This window comes from Balaenoptera ricei, chromosome 16 (assembly GCF_028023285.1).
Source record: "Balaenoptera ricei isolate mBalRic1 chromosome 16, mBalRic1.hap2, whole genome shotgun sequence".
In the NCBI taxonomy this organism is placed as follows: domain Eukaryota; kingdom Metazoa; phylum Chordata; class Mammalia; order Artiodactyla; family Balaenopteridae; genus Balaenoptera; species Balaenoptera ricei.
The window spans coordinates 24354547-24371359 of NC_082654.1; the positions used below are offsets into that span (position 1 = coordinate 24354547).

At 42.7% G+C, this 16813-nt stretch overlaps 1 protein-coding gene across 1 annotated transcript in view; it reads right to left on the minus strand.

The window, feature by feature from the left end:
• SORCS3 (sortilin related VPS10 domain containing receptor 3) overlaps positions 1-16813 on the minus strand; it is a 593582-nt gene that overhangs the window by 74176 nt on the left and 502593 nt on the right. The window contains exons 11-13 of the mRNA XM_059899211.1: positions 16502-16604; positions 10987-11063; positions 7941-8032 (exon numbers count right to left, since the gene is read on the minus strand). Of these exons, the coding sequence (XP_059755194.1) occupies positions 7941-8032; positions 10987-11063; positions 16502-16604 (272 nt within the window). The remainder of the gene's footprint in view (positions 1-7940; positions 8033-10986; positions 11064-16501; positions 16605-16813) is intronic.

Sequence of the window (16813 nt, forward strand, 5' to 3'; positions counted from 1 at the left end):
GTGCCACCACATCCCCGGGAAGGAGGAGCCTTCATACCACTGCCATTAACAGGGCAGAGGACAGTCATCTTTACTTTATACATGAAGATAAGACACCACAAAGTAATAGAAACAGAGGGACCATCACAGCCTTCTGAGCTCTGAGTTCTAAGATGTAAGCTCCAAAGAAAAACCAAGCCCAAGGTGGAGAGACAAGGTGTGGAAGATAAAAGCACGCTGTATGAACTGAATCCATATGGAAGGAGCAAAAACATGGATTAGATGGAAGAATGGGAGCAGCAAAAACACTAGGAAATGCCAACATCCAGGTGGAAAGGCTAGCATATACAATAACCAAAGTCTAAGGGTGACATAAAATTAGCATAGGCCAGGGGACAGTTCTCCAGAGCCAGGGTGAGGAATGAATGCTGTGACTATAATTTATGGTCAATGTACCACTAGGAAGCCCAGGTTCGTGCTATTCAGGTGACTTTCTGAGATCAGTAATTTCTAACACCCGAATATTTCATGCTGAGATAATTATGAAAACCAAAACAAAACTCCTAAAGAAACTCCAAAAAAATACATTATAAAATTTAATCTCTTGAGTATCAGAAACTTGGGTCTGTCATTTGTGAGAGCTATTCTTTCAGATGACTAGGAGTTTTTAGGCGTTCTGAAGTAACTGTATTGAATGGTAACCCCACGGGACCCACCTTCTCCTCCTCTATTCAATAGCTCATTAATGGCCAAGACAAAGGAATTGGGAATCCCTTATTAGGCCCACAGGTGAAATTGAAATTGATAAGACTGCCAGTACTCAGGGAGACAGAGGTAAAGTTACAATTGACCTCTAAGTAGTGACAAGACAGGACTATAGAACCAAAAGAAAATAGAATTCACCTAGCAAATATTTATTGACATCTACCATGTGCCTGGTTGGCAGTGGCCACTGTTCTGGGGATATAGCAATGAACAAGAAAGGGAAGGCCCTAGCTTCAGTGGAACTTACATTCTAGTTTGAGGAGACAAACAATATGTAGATAAATGGATACAAAAAAATATGTTAAAAATAAGTGTCATGAAGACAGTTAAAATAGAGGGATATGATAGAGAGTGAGTGAAGCTACTTTGTATTGAAAATTTAAGAAAGTCCTCCCTGAGGAGGTGACATTTAAACTGAGATCTGAATGACAGTAAGGAATTTGCTATGCAAAGATCAAGGTGAGAGCCATTCTGGAGGGCAGACCTGGTGTGAAATGAAGTTGCTGTATGGGAAGAACAGAAAGATGGTTGGTGGTTGTAGATTACTGGGAAAGGGATTAATAGGAGGAAATGGAGTCAAGAAAATAAGGCTGGGCCAGATTACAAAGGACCTTGTTCCCAGCTGAAATGGGAGAGAGATGATTTGATTTAACCTTTACAAGATGGTTTCGTTGTGGTGAATGGATTGTCAGGCCCCAAAGTTGATGCAAGGAGATGAATCAGTGGGGGAGGCATGGCAATTATAAGAGACCAAGTAAGAGAAGGGGCTTGGAAAATGGTTTTAATAGTGGACATAGAAAGGAATGAAAGGTTGAGGATATTTTTACACGTAAAGTCAGTAGGAGTTTTACAGATGAAGTCAAAAGGATTTTGCTTGAACAAAAGAGAGAAGTCAAAGACAACATGGATTTGGGGGGTTAAGCAACCGGTAAAGGGAAATGTAAAGAACAGGAGAAGCAAAGCTTTTTGTTTGTTTGTTTCTGTTTGGTCCACATCAAGGTTGAGATGCTTTTTGGATTTCCGTGTTGTAACACTGTCAAGAGGACCTTTGGATGGATGCCTCCGGATTTCTGGAGATGGCTCAAAGCCAGGGATGTAGATTTGGCAGTCACTTATAGGAGAGGACCAACTTAAAGCAGAATGCTTCATTAAAATGAAAAAACAAAGAGCCCCACAGCCAGAGAAAGGAAAAAGAGTAACTAATGAGAAGCTCAAGCTGGAAAAAAAAAAACCAAAAAAAAAACCTGAGGTGATTGTCAATCACAAGGTAAATATTTTCCAGCAATGTCCCTACTGTGATAATCAAAGGCACTGTGAGTCTAACGTGTGTTCACAGACAGGTAGCATGAATAATAAAAGAAATTATCCTTCCACCAGATCCTCAATACTATGTTCAGTTTCATTCATTGTAGAAAACTGACAATCAATGTGATTAGAAGTAAGAAACAAGTTGTTCTAGAAACAGGTTATATGATTTGAAGATAGCTTAGGGGAAAGAAGAATAAGAGCTGAATAATTTACCATCACCTTTTAACTTTTTTAGTAAGAAAGCTTCCAAATAGTTCAACACGCAAAAATAATTCTATTGTTGCCTACGGAAAAGGGGTAACGTCTGTGAATGAAATCAGAGAGAATGTGGATAGATGCATGAAAATATCAATTAAACAATACAGATAGAATAAGGTAAAAAAAGATTTCTATTCTCATAATTGTTCTAAAAAGGAAAGTCAAATATTTGAACAAGAATGTAAGTTCCCAAGTATTTTGTCTTGTCCTTTGGTATATCCCAGCCCCTCTACTAGCACTGGATAAATAGTATAGGCTCAATGAATATGTGAGAAATAAATGAACAAATGCATGCAATCTGTCTTAAATTGTGTATCTGATCATTTCCCAGAATTTAGAAAGCCTAGACAGAGCCATCTCTTGAGGTCCTTTATAGGCGTAGGACTCTAAAAATCGCATGCATTTCTGGAGCTGACTTACTCTACATAGGTCTGGGCAGCAGAACAAGGACTGATGGACAGAAATTACAAGTAGATTCGTTATTGCTCAGCACAAAACAATCTTCCTAACAACTAAAGCCAATATACAGGGTGGAAACTCATTCAAATTGGTCAGCTCTGTGCCGTCCTGGTGAAGTGGGGTGTCATTCTTAGGTGTCACAGAGGTATCTGCTGTAGTATGTGTGAAACTAGACTACTTGCCCTCCAAGACCCTTCCTTATTCTATGCATTGATGACTTTATAATGTTGAGGTAAGAGCCACTAAAAGGAACAGAATCTTCCAACAGAATCTGATTCCAACAATCAGAATCCTCCCCGGAACACTCTAGCACAGAAATAGAGTTATAATGGACATTGAGGATCAATGTTCCTCCCTTTGGTGAGGTGCATTGCTCTATTTTTTATTATCCCAACCGCATGAGGCGATGGCACCGTAGCCACACAGAAGTCCTTCAGAGTAGCACATGCACTTTCGCCTCTGAGAGGCACATATTGGCTGGAGCTATTGTTTTCATGTGAATGTTTCTATGAACAAAACGCCAGTGTTCACCACCATTTACAGAAGAGCAAAGGAACAAAAACGGCCAGGTGATGTTTTGTTTTTAGCTTCCAAGAACCTCCCTTTGACAGGAGACGCTGACAGCTTGTCAGGGCTAAGCAAACAGTAGGACCCCGGCTTACCCTCCGGTGAGCAGCTCTGTCTACTGTGAGTTTTCATTACAGTACTGCATCCCATGGGGTGCCACTGTTCATTTCACTCTAATGCTTCTAAGGTACAAAGGTAATACTGGTAATACTGGATGGAGGGCTTACCTGAAATAGCACTTAGGTTCTACTCTCAATGCATCTAAATGTACACGGTCACAAGTGGATGGGTTCATTTGTATGCTGCTTTGTCTTCATATATATCTAGCTACCTATCATTTCAATTTATAGGAAACAGCATGCCTTGTTAGCCTAGCTAACGTTTCCCCAGCTTTTCAATTATGATTCTCATTTTCTCTGAAAGGCGACGTAGTTATTATTTAAATTCGAGAGCCACTATACCCTTGTGGGAGAGTGGGTAGGCCAGTATCTTTTTCCTATGCAAATATATATACATTTGTATATGCTGCCAAAATAACGTCAGTGAGTCTGAGACCTACTACAGAAAAGAACAATGAACTGATCACTTAACCTTTCTTCCACTTCAAATGAGCTCTGTGTTTACCCTGAAGGTTGTAACTTAATTAGAAGCTACTGGTGATGAAGAAACTGCATTTGGGTTTCACAAGCTTGCAATTCATAAGCCAGCCAGAGACAAAATCAGTCAAGAAGTTTATAAGGAAACATTGATGATAATGATAAGGTCAGGCCCTTACAGAACACTTACTTAGCCTCGAAAGAAGTACAAAATGCACAGGGAGATCAGCTCGGTGCTTTGTGACCACCTAGAGGGGTGGGAAAGGGAGGGTGGGAGGGAGATGCAAGAGGGAGGGGATATGGGGATATATGTATACGTATAGCTGATTTACTTTGTTATACAGCAGAAACTAACACAACAATGTAAAGCAATTATACTCCAATAAAGATGTTAAAAGAATTAAAAAAACAAAAAAGAATTCCTGAATGAGTTAAGTGCCACTGTTGTTTGCTAGCACACACACTCAGTAGCTGGCACTTAACCGTCACAGGGACTATTTCGGAGAAGGGCATTCATAGACAGGCAAGTAAGCAGAAGTCATGGGTGGTATGTAAGTTCAGGGAAGCATTTGTAGCATTTATGATAAATGACAGCATCAACATCCTTTAAATGGAGAAAATTCTATTTCCAAAGCTTAGTTTGAAAAATCATCACTAAGCCTTTGTAAATTGAAGTAGGTGAACAAATGGAGGGTAGTATTATCATTACTATTATAAGAGGAAATTCAATGGGATGTAGCTATTTTTCTGAGCTCAGTAAATATTTTTTACCAACAAAAGAGATATTTCATGGAATAAGGGGAAACTCAAACTTTGTATTAATGCCTTTGAGAGGCAGGATTTGATCCTACTTACATATCCCTGAGTGAATACTGATTTTCCCAACTTGGATGGTTTCCCTCCAGAAACTCCTTCTAGAAGTGATCAGGCCTCTGGAGAGAAACCACTGCAGAACACACTGAATGGTCAGATGTAAGGATGCTAAGATTCGCCAAAGCCAAAACTTTCTCTATTCCTCTGCTCCATGCCAAATGTACTCTCCTCTCCTGTCACTAAAAAGAAATGACAACAATAGCAAACTCCTGTTTTCCTTAGGACAAGGCAACTTTTGTGTAAAAGTCTCTAAAATTCAACCATGAAGTGAGCGCTAAGTCCCTACCACATGAAGGAGAGAGAGCAGGAGGGTGACAGTCAAGGGTAAGATGGGATTGCCACCCTCTTCTCCCAGGACTTAAGGGGAAGAAATCTGCCAGCTGAATCTGTCTGCAGGGCATTTATCAATTATGTCATTGAGATTTAGATAGAGGTGCTTAGAACACAATGATAACGACTAAGGAATGTTACTTTTCTTGGTTAAAAAACAACAAACTTGTCTTAAGAGTCAAGCTGCCCTCCCTGAGAGTATAAGTCCTACTCAGTCCTCAGTAGAGAGAACTCTTCTCACCACAGAGAGAGAGGTCTCGGTAGTAGAAGGAATTACCTACAGATTCAACCTGAACCCCTTAAACTGGCGTTTAAGTTCTTCTGAGGGCTACCCGCCATCACTCACTCACATGCTCGATCCCAACGACATACAGCCTTCTGAGCACTCCCTACATCTCCTGAATTCCAGGCTTGGTCAGAGTTTTCCCTTCCCTTGGCTTTCCTCCCATCACTTCTCCTACTCCTGGAATCCTTTTATCAAGGATCAGCCCTCACGTCACCTGCTGCACGAAGACCCCCTCACACACGGGCGGGGGGCTCTATCCGGCCTCAGGATTCCAGCAATGCACACGGTCAGCATCCTTGCGTAGACATTGCTTAGATTTCCAGTAATATGTGGACTGTCTAAGCTCCTTATCTTCACTATGATCTCCCAGAGGACAGAGACCATGGGATAAGCCTCTGTGTACTCATTAAAGTATCTGGAAAATTGGCAGGTAAAAGAGAAGAGCATCCATGATAGAAACCCAACTTGGTGCTGCAAGGTACTAGCTGTGTAGCTCTGAGCAAAGAATTTAACATGTCTGCATTTTAATGCTATGATAAAAAGAGTACCCACAGGAAAATGCATAGGGTGATTTCAAGAAGTAAGTTAGGTAATTCATGGAAAGGGCCTAGAACAGTGCCTGGAATTTAAGAATCCCTGAGTAATGCTGACTATCATTATTATCAAGTAATTCCACTCTTCTGATACTACCCAAAAATTATAAAATCAGTAGTAAAAGGATGATAAACAATTACATTAGGAACTTTTTCAAGCTCATGCTTGAGGTGGCAGAGCACTGTTTTTGTGCGTTTGTGTGTTTTGGTTTTTTTTTTTTCTACAAACGGCTTTTTTTTTTTTTTTTTTAGAAATTTAGGTTTTTTTTTTTTTTAATTTTATTTATTTATTTATGGCTGTGTTGGGTCTTCGTTTCTGTGCGAGGGCTTTCTCTAGTTGCGGCAAGCAGGGGCCACTCTTCATCGCGGTGTGCGGGCCTCTCACTATCGTGGCCTCTCTTGTTGCGGAGCACAGGCTCCAGACGCGCAGGCTCAGTAATTGTGGCTCACGGGCCCAGTTGCTCCACGGCATGTGGGATCTTCCCAGACCAGGGCTCGAACCCGTGTCCCCTGCATTGGCAGGCAGACTCTCAACCACTGCGCCACCAGGGAAGCCCCAAACGGCTTTAACTTAAGAGAAACTTTCTTAAATCCTTGCCAAGGTGGCTGAAGCTTGAATTTGGTACCTGGGGATCCTAAGCTTATTTTTTCTTTTCCTGATTACAAACTGATGCTTCTAAGTAAAACTCTTACTCTAAAAGGGTTAGTCTCCTGAAATCAAGGGCCTGGGAGTTATGCCAGCATCCATCTTCCAGCCCATGGTGAATGCCAACAACTGTATTCTAGATAGCATTCCCTCTACTACCAAACATTCACTCTTTCAAATATTCATTCTGCTGAATTTGAAGCCTGAAATTCTTTCCCTTCAGGATATAAACATACACGATACTTATCCATCCTCCGCCAAAAATAAAAACATCTTCATCATCGTTATAATCATCATCATAATAATATATTCTCCCTCAACTCTTTGTCTTCCCTGGAGGGTCTTACATACATACACTCAACTGCATTCCATAATCTACTTTCTTGGGAAGAATTATCTACACTGTCTCTACTTTACTTCATTGTTTATCATTCATTCATCCATTTATTCATATATTGCACTCTACCTTTCAACCCCACCTCTCTTGCGAATCTACCCTAACAAAGATCACCAATGACCTCTTACATTGCTTAATTCTAGATTGTTTTTCACTCCGTAAAATCTATTCTGATTATAGAATTTGGTGCTATTGATCACCCCTTCCTTCAGCCTCCATGAAAACATTTCTGCTGTTTTTATCTTTTTTGGCTATTTCTCCTTAGCCTCTCCTATAATTTCTTCCTCTGCTCTGCATGTTGGTATTCAACAGTGTTCCATAGGAGTCCCTATTTTCTCCTTTTTGTACCCACTTTCATGCGGCATGCAGCCTACTGACATGGCTTTAACTACCACCTAATGGCTAGTGACTCCAAATCTAGAGTGTCATCCCAGACCTCTCTCCTGGCCTTCAGATGAACGTATCTGACAACTAATCTTCATCTCTGCTTGAATATCCCTAGATATCTCAACTTCAACTGATCTAGAACTAAACTTAGTATTTGCTACATGCACCTAACCCTCTTCTTACAGCAACGTCCAGCTCCTGCATTTTGGATTCTTAATCTCGGCTGCTTGAACTTGAAGGTCCTTCTTGCTCATTTCTGGCTCATCTGAGCACCCATTCCTACCACCCCACTGTATTCATTATACTTCCCCATCTAAATCATCTGGTCTGCTACTGTTACCAAAGAGTTGGATGATGTAATGTACATCAAATGGATGGATGGATAAAGAAATGGATGAAGAAATGGGTAAAATGGGTAGAAAATCATGCAGAATAACTTGTCCCAACCTTTTCCACTAAAAAGTTGCTCATTAACAGGGTAGGGAGCTGTCCTTACCACAAATGCCTGACTGGCAGAGGTGTGTGTTTCATGGCCACGAGGGCGCCACCCCAGTCTAGGAACCAGACATTGTACTCTTCATCAAAGATCTGGAACAACAACAACAATAACAATCATAGCAACGCCTTACATTTGCATAGTGCTTGACAGTTTACAAAGTTTTTCACATATATTGTTTCATCTAGATTCTGCCCCTTCCAACAACCCTATCAGGAAGTTTGGCAAGTTAATGTCATCCCCATTTAATAGATGAGGAAATGGGCTTGTAGAGAACAAATAATTGTCCCTCGGCTACTCAAATGGCATTTCCAGGGCTCTTTCCTCTAGTACTGTGAGCCAGTGTGCCACAAGAAGTTCAGGCAATAAGACGCGTGCTCAGCTAGATAACTCAATGGAAAATAAGACTTCAGAAAACTTCCCCATCTTTTCATCTGAGTAACTTACTACTCAGCTTTCTCTTTCTCATCTTTTCAAATGAGACGTTTGCTAATTTATAAATGGTCTGTGTCTTTCTCATCTTTTCAAATGAGACGTTTGCTACTTTATAAATGGTCTGTGTCTTATAAACATTTATAATGTTTATACATTATCTATGAATTTAAAGGACAATTCCTTTTAGACCTGTAGACATTATGATCTACGTGATGACTGAGTTCTCAGACTTAGCCACCAACTCCTAAGTTCCCATGCAAGTTGGATGAAGACTTAAGTTTAGTGCTTGGGGATCCTCACTCTAAATGCTCACTGGGACACCATGCTTCCTGGGACCCAGAGTTACTGATTCTTTGATTTATTTGTCCATTACCTATTCATCCATCCACTCACTCATTCAGTGATCCATCCATCCATCTACATAGGCATTTACTAGGCACCTACCACGATGCAAGTCTCAGAGCCTTAGCTTAGACCTAACCCCACATATAGCAACACTTCTACAATTTATGACTTTTAAGTCTCCAACCTAAGATAGGAAAAATATTTCTCCACCAGAGAACCAGTTCTCTCCTCTAGATCATCTAGAGGAAAGTGGAATTGGAGACTTCCTCTAGCTCTTAACCACTAATGGTGGCTCTTATAGCCTGGATGGAGAGGTTGGGATGGTGGGTTAAGTGAGAAGTACTAGAAGGGGTAAGAAAGTATAAGTAGACTTAAAAGGGAGAGAATAGGAGGAGTGGTGTCTCCTGTAAACATGCCCTAGGGAACACCACAGAGAAAAGTAAATGGACTCTCAGGCCTAAACCTTTCAATTGGTTTTATTTCTCATATTTGCCTTTAAATGCCCACACTAATGGTGAGCCTTAATGCACAAAAGACTTAAGGGATATTCATTTATATGTCAGATATAAACATAGACTCTGAGCCTGTAATGCTAGCTTTTCTCTCCAGAGCTCAAAGCCACATAATAGAAACACTGGACTGAAGTCTGAGGGTAAGGACTAGAGGAAGATTCTTGGCACTGAGGAGGAGAGAGAAGTTATTTCCTTCGCACTTTCCTCTCTGTTGTATCATTTTGGCCACGGCTAACTCCTGCCCTGTCCAGCAATGTAGTGGAAGCTGGAATCCTTAGCTGTTTGGGAAAAGAGAAAAGAAAACCAAAGTGGTGACAACATAAGGAAGGAATGTAACAGTGGCCACCTGGCCAGGTGAGCTATTTCTTGTGTTGGAGGGACAGTGGTTTGTCTGTTGGGAGTTTCTAGACCAGAAGAGTTTACATTCCAGTTTCTACCCCATTCGGCACTTGTAAGAGAGTATCTTATATTTTGAAGGTATGTTCTTATTTATGTGTCTGTTCCTCATCTACTTGATTCCCTTGTGGGCAGGAATCTTAACTTATTCTTTGTTGTAGGCCTTACAGTAGTTAATATAGGACTTGTGTCTAGTAGGTCCTGGGTAATTTTTTTTTGACAGTGGTAGTAGTGACAGTGGTGGCAATGGGGGTGGCGATGATGATGTTGGTGATGGTGATGATAATCTTCACTAAGGGACCCAAACAGAAGCTTGTGCAAGTAGATTTCAGATGGTGGCTTCACCTTCATCGCTAAGACATTTAGTGCTCTTCCTTTGTCTTCCTCAGATAGAAACCTTCTCATCTTTAAGACTTACTAAAGTGTCACCTCTTCTTGTGAAGCCTTTCCCAGTTTCCCCAAGTAGAATCAATTCCTCCCTCTTCTCTGTAAGCTAATAATGCCACTAAATTAACACAATCACTCTAAACTACAGTTAGTTATTTATGAACCTGTTTCCTCTGCTTAATTCTGAGCTCCATGAGGAAAGGGACTCCAAAGTATTCAACTGTCTGCTCAGGTTTATACTTGACACCCAGTTGACATTGTATAAATCTGTGTTGTCCAGTATAGTAGCCACATGAGACAATTTAAATTTAAATTGATTAAAATAAATAAAATAAAACATTCAGTTCCTCTGTCACGCTAGCCACATTGCAAGTGTTCAATAGCCACATGGGACGGTATAGATGCAGAGCATTTTCATCATTGCTCAAAGTTCTACTGGACAGTGCTGCAAGAAAAAGTGTGTAAAACTGAATTAATTTTTCATGTGGTCATGTAACTATTAAGCTGTCTCATACTTAATGAAAGATGGGCCTACATAATACTGAAGCCATCACAGACTTCCATGGCTTTGCTGGTCTTAGCATTCTACTGCCTTCCTCTTGTAGATAAAGAAACAGAAAGGTAAAGAGACCTACTTGCCAAGACCCCGTGGCACATTAATGATAGAAACTGTTTTATTGGCTGTATCTACTCACACTGGCATGGTAATTAGCATCTGGTGACTCTTCCATACATGTTGCTGAATGAAAGAATGAACAAATCGGGAAAATCCCAGTTTTTCTTATTCCCTGCCCAGCTCTTCCCATTTTACCCCATTGTCCATCTAATCTGCCAGCTACATTGACCAAATAGAAGAGCTGCTTCAATTTTCTTGCACCCAAAAAGTCATAACAAGCCTGAGAATCTATAAGAAAGATGTTGGCAGAACTTGCCCTAAATGGCTCCTCCCTGTCCCCGAATCTCCCAGTTACCTGTCTCCATGTGTTGCCCCCATCGGAAGAGATGAACACGCTGATATCAGTATATGAGAGCTCTGGACCAATGTTGCCTGAAACAGAAGCAGATCGTTTGAAATTGTCAGGCAGTTTACAGATTACGTGTGCTTGGGGTTGGGTGAGGGGGTAGCAGAGAGTAAAGATTTTCCAAGTTATTTTTAGAATAGATTCATACAGTCTGTTTTTGATGCCATATCAAAAAGCCAGCAGGAAGATAACCTAACATGGGAAAAAATGAATAAATAAATAATATGACAGGGATGCATCTTTAACTGGTAACACTCAAAGGCCAAATATTGATAAGCTTGGACCTCTTGAACTACTCATTCAGACCATTAATCTCTTCAAAATTAATCTTGATGGTGGCAAAGAGAAGAGTAAACAATCATGCTGCCTCTAGGGACACCTTCCTCCTCATGTATAACTTTAGCCTATGAAAAACTGGTGTGTGTATGAGTGTGTGTGTGAGTGTGTGTGTGTATGTGTGTGTTTCCAAGTTAAACTTGCCAATATGTTTCTTGAGTGCCAGGCAGTTGAGTAATCCATTAGTATAGGCAGTTGAGTAATCCATTAGTATAGACTATGTAACCAAAATTATACAGTGCCCAAAAGAATATGACAATATTCAGCAGACCATGGCCATCCAGCATGGCAGGAGAAGTCACCTGGTTTATGCCTAGCCTGACCCCACTTACTGCCTTTATCCCTTCACACCGTTTTTTCCTCTCCCCTTCTTTTTCTTCCCCTTGAATTAATACTTCATCACCTTGTGGTTATGTTTATTAAAAAAAAGAAAGTGGTTAAGATTTCCTAGTCTATCCATATTGCCCAAGTTTGCCCACACAGCCCCCGTGCCCAGAACAGTGCCCCAAACTTAGAAGTGAGTTGCTCGATAAATAACTGTGCAACAAATGAATGAGTAAACGAATGAATCATGTTCTGATGTTGATGTGCATTTGGGGAGGTCTTGAGAAGCAGGAAAAGTACCCTAAACATGTAAGAATTTATCACTGAGGCTGATATTTTTTCTTTAAAAATAGCATGAAGGGAATGTTAGCTCCCTTCACATTAGTAGCCTAAATAAGAGCACAATAAAAATGCAATAATGAAAATGTTAATTGAGCTCCTGACATTTAATGCTTCAAAATGAGAATTTAAAGGCAGGCTACAGCTTGTCAAGCTCCCATCAGCATCAGGGAGCACACACCTAGCCAACTTGTTTTGACACTCAGGCTTCCAAAAATAACCCTGGGGCTCAGGGCTCAGGCAGCCAGTATCAGTGGAGTGGGGACAGGCATGGTGAGCGGCTCTGAGGACCTATGTCTGGAATTTGGAATTCAGCTCCTCAGATCCAGGTTTTAGAAGACACAGATGAAGAAAGAAAAGAGGGACGGGGCAGAAAATGTCAACTTGAGTCTTTTAATGATGGTTGCCTGGGACATTGTGCTAAGAAGGATCCTGAAGCCATATTTGGTTTCAACAGAATAGAGTACAGTGATCTATTAGTAACGTCTACCAAGGGTGGTAGAGAGAGGGGGAAGCAGGTATAAAGTCCCCCCAGAGCCGGAATCTGCCAGCCCTGTCATGGCTTCTTAGGCTCTGTCTCATCACCTCTTACCCTCTTCAGGAGCTGGTTCTGCCTACATCTTAAGCCTCTCTTTCAAAGCTCGACCCAGATTGATTTTAGAGGCGGGGTGGTGGTGAGAATCCAAGGCTCCCAGTGAAGACTGTTTTGGAAGTATCTTGGGTCAATTGAAAGGATCCTTGAAACAAATGCTGCTGATCACAGGGACCAGAAATTCAGTTCCCAGAGGAAAGGACAGACAAGAGGTGTCCAGGATGATTTGATCTTTGAACATGTTCAGTCCCTAAGTGGACCTGTGGGAAGGAAATCTCCGATAGGGAGAGCCAGGGTTATGGTGTCAAAGAAGGAAGATCTGAATAATGTGCCTCACTGGCTAAAGCAGAACTGGAGGGGGGCTTCCCAAGGTGGCCTCTAGCCAGACTGGAGGAAGAGGTAGCTGGTCCCCACTGAAGTGATGTGATAGGAGGGAGAAATGGGGAGAGGGATGGAAAACGGGGAGCTCCTCTCAGCAACAGCTTAGCTTGGAAATCACAGAGGTGCCGCTGCTCTTTTGGGCATTTGTAAACAACACACTTTTAAGCCCTATGTCCTCCCAGGGCTACCTTTCTCTGCTCCTTAGTTAGACACGTGTAAAGGAAAGAGAGAAAGAGAGAGACACAGAAAGAGAGACCGAGAGAGACACACAGAGAGAGACTGAGAGAGAGAGACACACACACAGAGAGAGAGAAAGAGAGAAACTTTTAACATCCTCTGGGGTTAGAGATGCTTCTCTCACCACCACTGATGCCCACTCAGGGTGATTAAGTGCAGGGGGAAGCAGACAGCGCACAAGCCACTGCAGGAAAGGAAAGCACCTCCACGGAGGGGACAACGCAAGGGTACGAACATTCAGAATGTATAGGAAGCACGGCAGGGAGCCTGGGGTAGCTGTGGAGCGGGCATGTGAAGAGGCTCGGGGCTAGGTCTGGCTGAATGGCTACTGGACAGACTAGACTTGGAGCCAGAGGGAGTGTGAGTGAGGGCACAACACCTGTCCCCCTGCCCTCCATCCTTCATCTGTAAATCGAGGACAAGACTAATCGCCTTTTCTACATCATAGGGCCATTGTGCCATCAAGGCAAGGAAAGTGCTTTGCACACCTTAAGGCCCTGGGAGGATGTGAGGCCTCGACTACTAGCTTGAAACCACAGTGGTAAGGACGGTAAGAACCCTAGTGCTTCTGGTGGCTAAAAGCAATTGCCAGACTCTCCAGACTGGAATTCCATCTGCCTTCTGAGACGGCCTCAACAGGAGTTTGAGATGAATCCCCAGGTGTCCTGTCATCCGCACAACTTCCGGGAGCCCTCATCTCAGTGAGACGTGGAAGGACGCAGTGAGCAGTGAGGAGTGGAGAGGAGAGAGGCCAGGGTCACTGACACCTGAAGGCAGGTGAAATGCATGGATGTGGAAAAGGATCCTGGAGAGATGGGCTCCATTCAGGCCAATGAAGCCAACCTAGGATAACTCTGTAATTATTCTCCCGATAGCGAACAGCCTCCCAGGGAGAGCTGGCAAGCAGGGTAAGGAGAAGCGGGGAATGAGAAGGCATGTGCCGGTGACCTAGCACTGGCTTTTCAGCAGGATCTTGTCAGCTGTGTTATGTCCCTCTCAATGCAAAGCACCATACAAAGTTACAAGAGTGACAAAAGGAGAGAAAAGGAATTAGTAAATTCTCATGTATATGGACAAAAAAGTTTCAAAATCCAATCTTTAATGTCTTATGTGTCTGTTAGTTTATAAAGACTTAGCACTAGAGTAATTTAGAGGCACGTGATGGTCTCAGGTAATAACAACCACAACTAACCTACCTGACTATGCTCTGAGCCCTCAGCAGGATCTTCCATCTCTAATTCTTTTTTTTTTTTAAATAAATTTATTTATCTATTTTTCGCTGTGTTGGGTCTTCGTTGCTGTGTGCGGGCTTCTCATTGTGGTGGCTTCTCTTGTTGCGGAGCACGGGCTCTAGGCACGCGGGCTTCAGTAGTTGTGGCTCGCGGGCTCTAGAGCACAGGCTCAGTAGTTGTGGCGCACAGGCTAAGTTGCTCCGTGGCATGTGGGATCTTCCCGGGCCAGGGCTCGAACCCATGTCCCTTGCATTGACAGGCAGATTCTTAACCACTGTGCCACCAGGGAAGCCCCCCATCTCTAATTCTTACAACACACTCACAAGGCAGGGAAAAAAAAAAAACCAAAAACTTCATTTGCAGATGAGGAAAATGAAGCTCCAAGGTTAAAGAACTAAGCCAAATCCATAAGGCTCATAAGTGTCAGAGGCCAGCTTGGAAAGCAGGACTACAGGGTTCCTGAGTGCATTCATTCATTCCATGGATGCAGAGTGAATGCATATTATTTATGGATTCTATTGAAGGAGATGTGCAAACCATACTCTCCTGGTGTAAGAAGAGCAGTTCTAAGTTTCTGTAACATTAACAATGATAATAGGTGACATGTATTGAGCATTCGATATGTCCTAGGCACTGTTGTGAACACTTGAAATCCATTGCTTCATTTAATACCCCAATTCCATTATGTTGGTATTATTATTCCCACTTTGCCGATGAAAACACCAACGTTCAGAGTGGTTAAGGCACATAGAACAATGCCCTGGGCCCTGGGAGGGGCCTCACATCCTCCCAGGGCCTTAAGGCACATAGAACAATGCCTGACAACATAGTTAGCGTTTATATTTTATTACTGATTACCATTGTCCAGTGTTCCTTCCACTCCAGTCCGGGGTCTCCTATAGGCCTTGAGGAGAGGCAGAGGGCACAGCAGTCCCAGAGCTGGGAGGTCCAGTCGGCATGGATGATGGTGTGTGGGGTTCCCTCCCCCCAGCCAGGAGAACACCAATAGAGCCTGCCCTCATCTCTCACTGTCCTGGGCTCCCTGAAGCCAGTGGTGTTAAATATGGTGGCTCCAGTTCCCAGGGGTTGGAGGGGAGTAGGCTGAGGTGTCAGAAGGCTATGCTAGCTGTCAACCCGATTCGAGTGGATGGTCACTGGTGGTGTTTCAAAGTTCATACGGTTGGAGGCTTGGAGGAGGAAGTCATGTCTACGAGAGCAGTAACTCCAGCGGCTGGAGCTTCAGGTTGATGAGAGAAAACAGACTAAACCATCTCAGCAAGTTGCTGTGAATTTTTCTGCTTTCGTTAGAAAAATAGCTGCCTCATAGCAGAGCTCTAACTTCGAAGATTAGAGGCCTGCCTTGCTTTATGCCATCAATGTATTCCTGAAAAGGTGTGTGGAAATCAAATGCATGCTAATGAGAGCACTTTCCCCCAGAGACTTGAATTTTCATCTCGGAGTTGTTTTATCTTCATTTCTGATAGATGTTCAGTGGACAGTGGTTCCAACAATACAAACTGGAGTTTTTCTGCCCTTTCCCCCAGGCTCTCAGCCAAGTGGTTAATCACGTGTAAGCAAACCTTTACATGCACCAGAGACCTCCTGATTAAAAACAGCTCTGGGGTGAAACCCTTTGTAAAGAACCCTCTGTGTAAAAAGAAAACTACCCCAACTTATACTTGGTGAGCTAGGAAGTTCATATATCATGTTTTCTTAAAGTAAGAATTCCCTATTACAAACAACCTTTCTGATCTATCAGTTTACTTGGAGAGGCACTCTGGCCTCTTACTAAGCACAGGCTACTGCCCTGTGACCATGTGAGATGTTGCATTTACCAAAAGTTGCAAGTGTCTGGAGCTCTTTTACTGGGTTATTAGATTGGCCTTGGAGTCCCACAGATCTTGCCTATTTTCTGGGAAGAGTGCCCATAGCTTTTATCTGATGCTCAAAATGATTCCAAAGAGGTCATAACATATTCCAGAAGCCCTCAGTGAGGAAGAAGCCCAGGGAACGTCTTCCTTACCTGTGGCCACCACGAGCCCTGGAGCCGTCTCCTTGCTGGAGATCCTCCCTGAGGAATACGGATTTTCGGAGATCTGCAAGTGTAGGTGCAGGGAGCAGAAGGGCTAAAACAGAGGAGGAGAAAGTAGCTTCGTTCCAGGAAACTCCTGACATGCACCCCCTGCCCCACCAGATATGGGGCTCCCAGGTGTTCAGCTTCCAGAGACAGTAAGGATTGGATGTGAGCCACTCACTTAGTTTGGGGCACAAGTCATCTCTCCCTGAACAGCTGATATGTTCACATCGGAAGCTGCCCTGAGCACCATTCATAGGC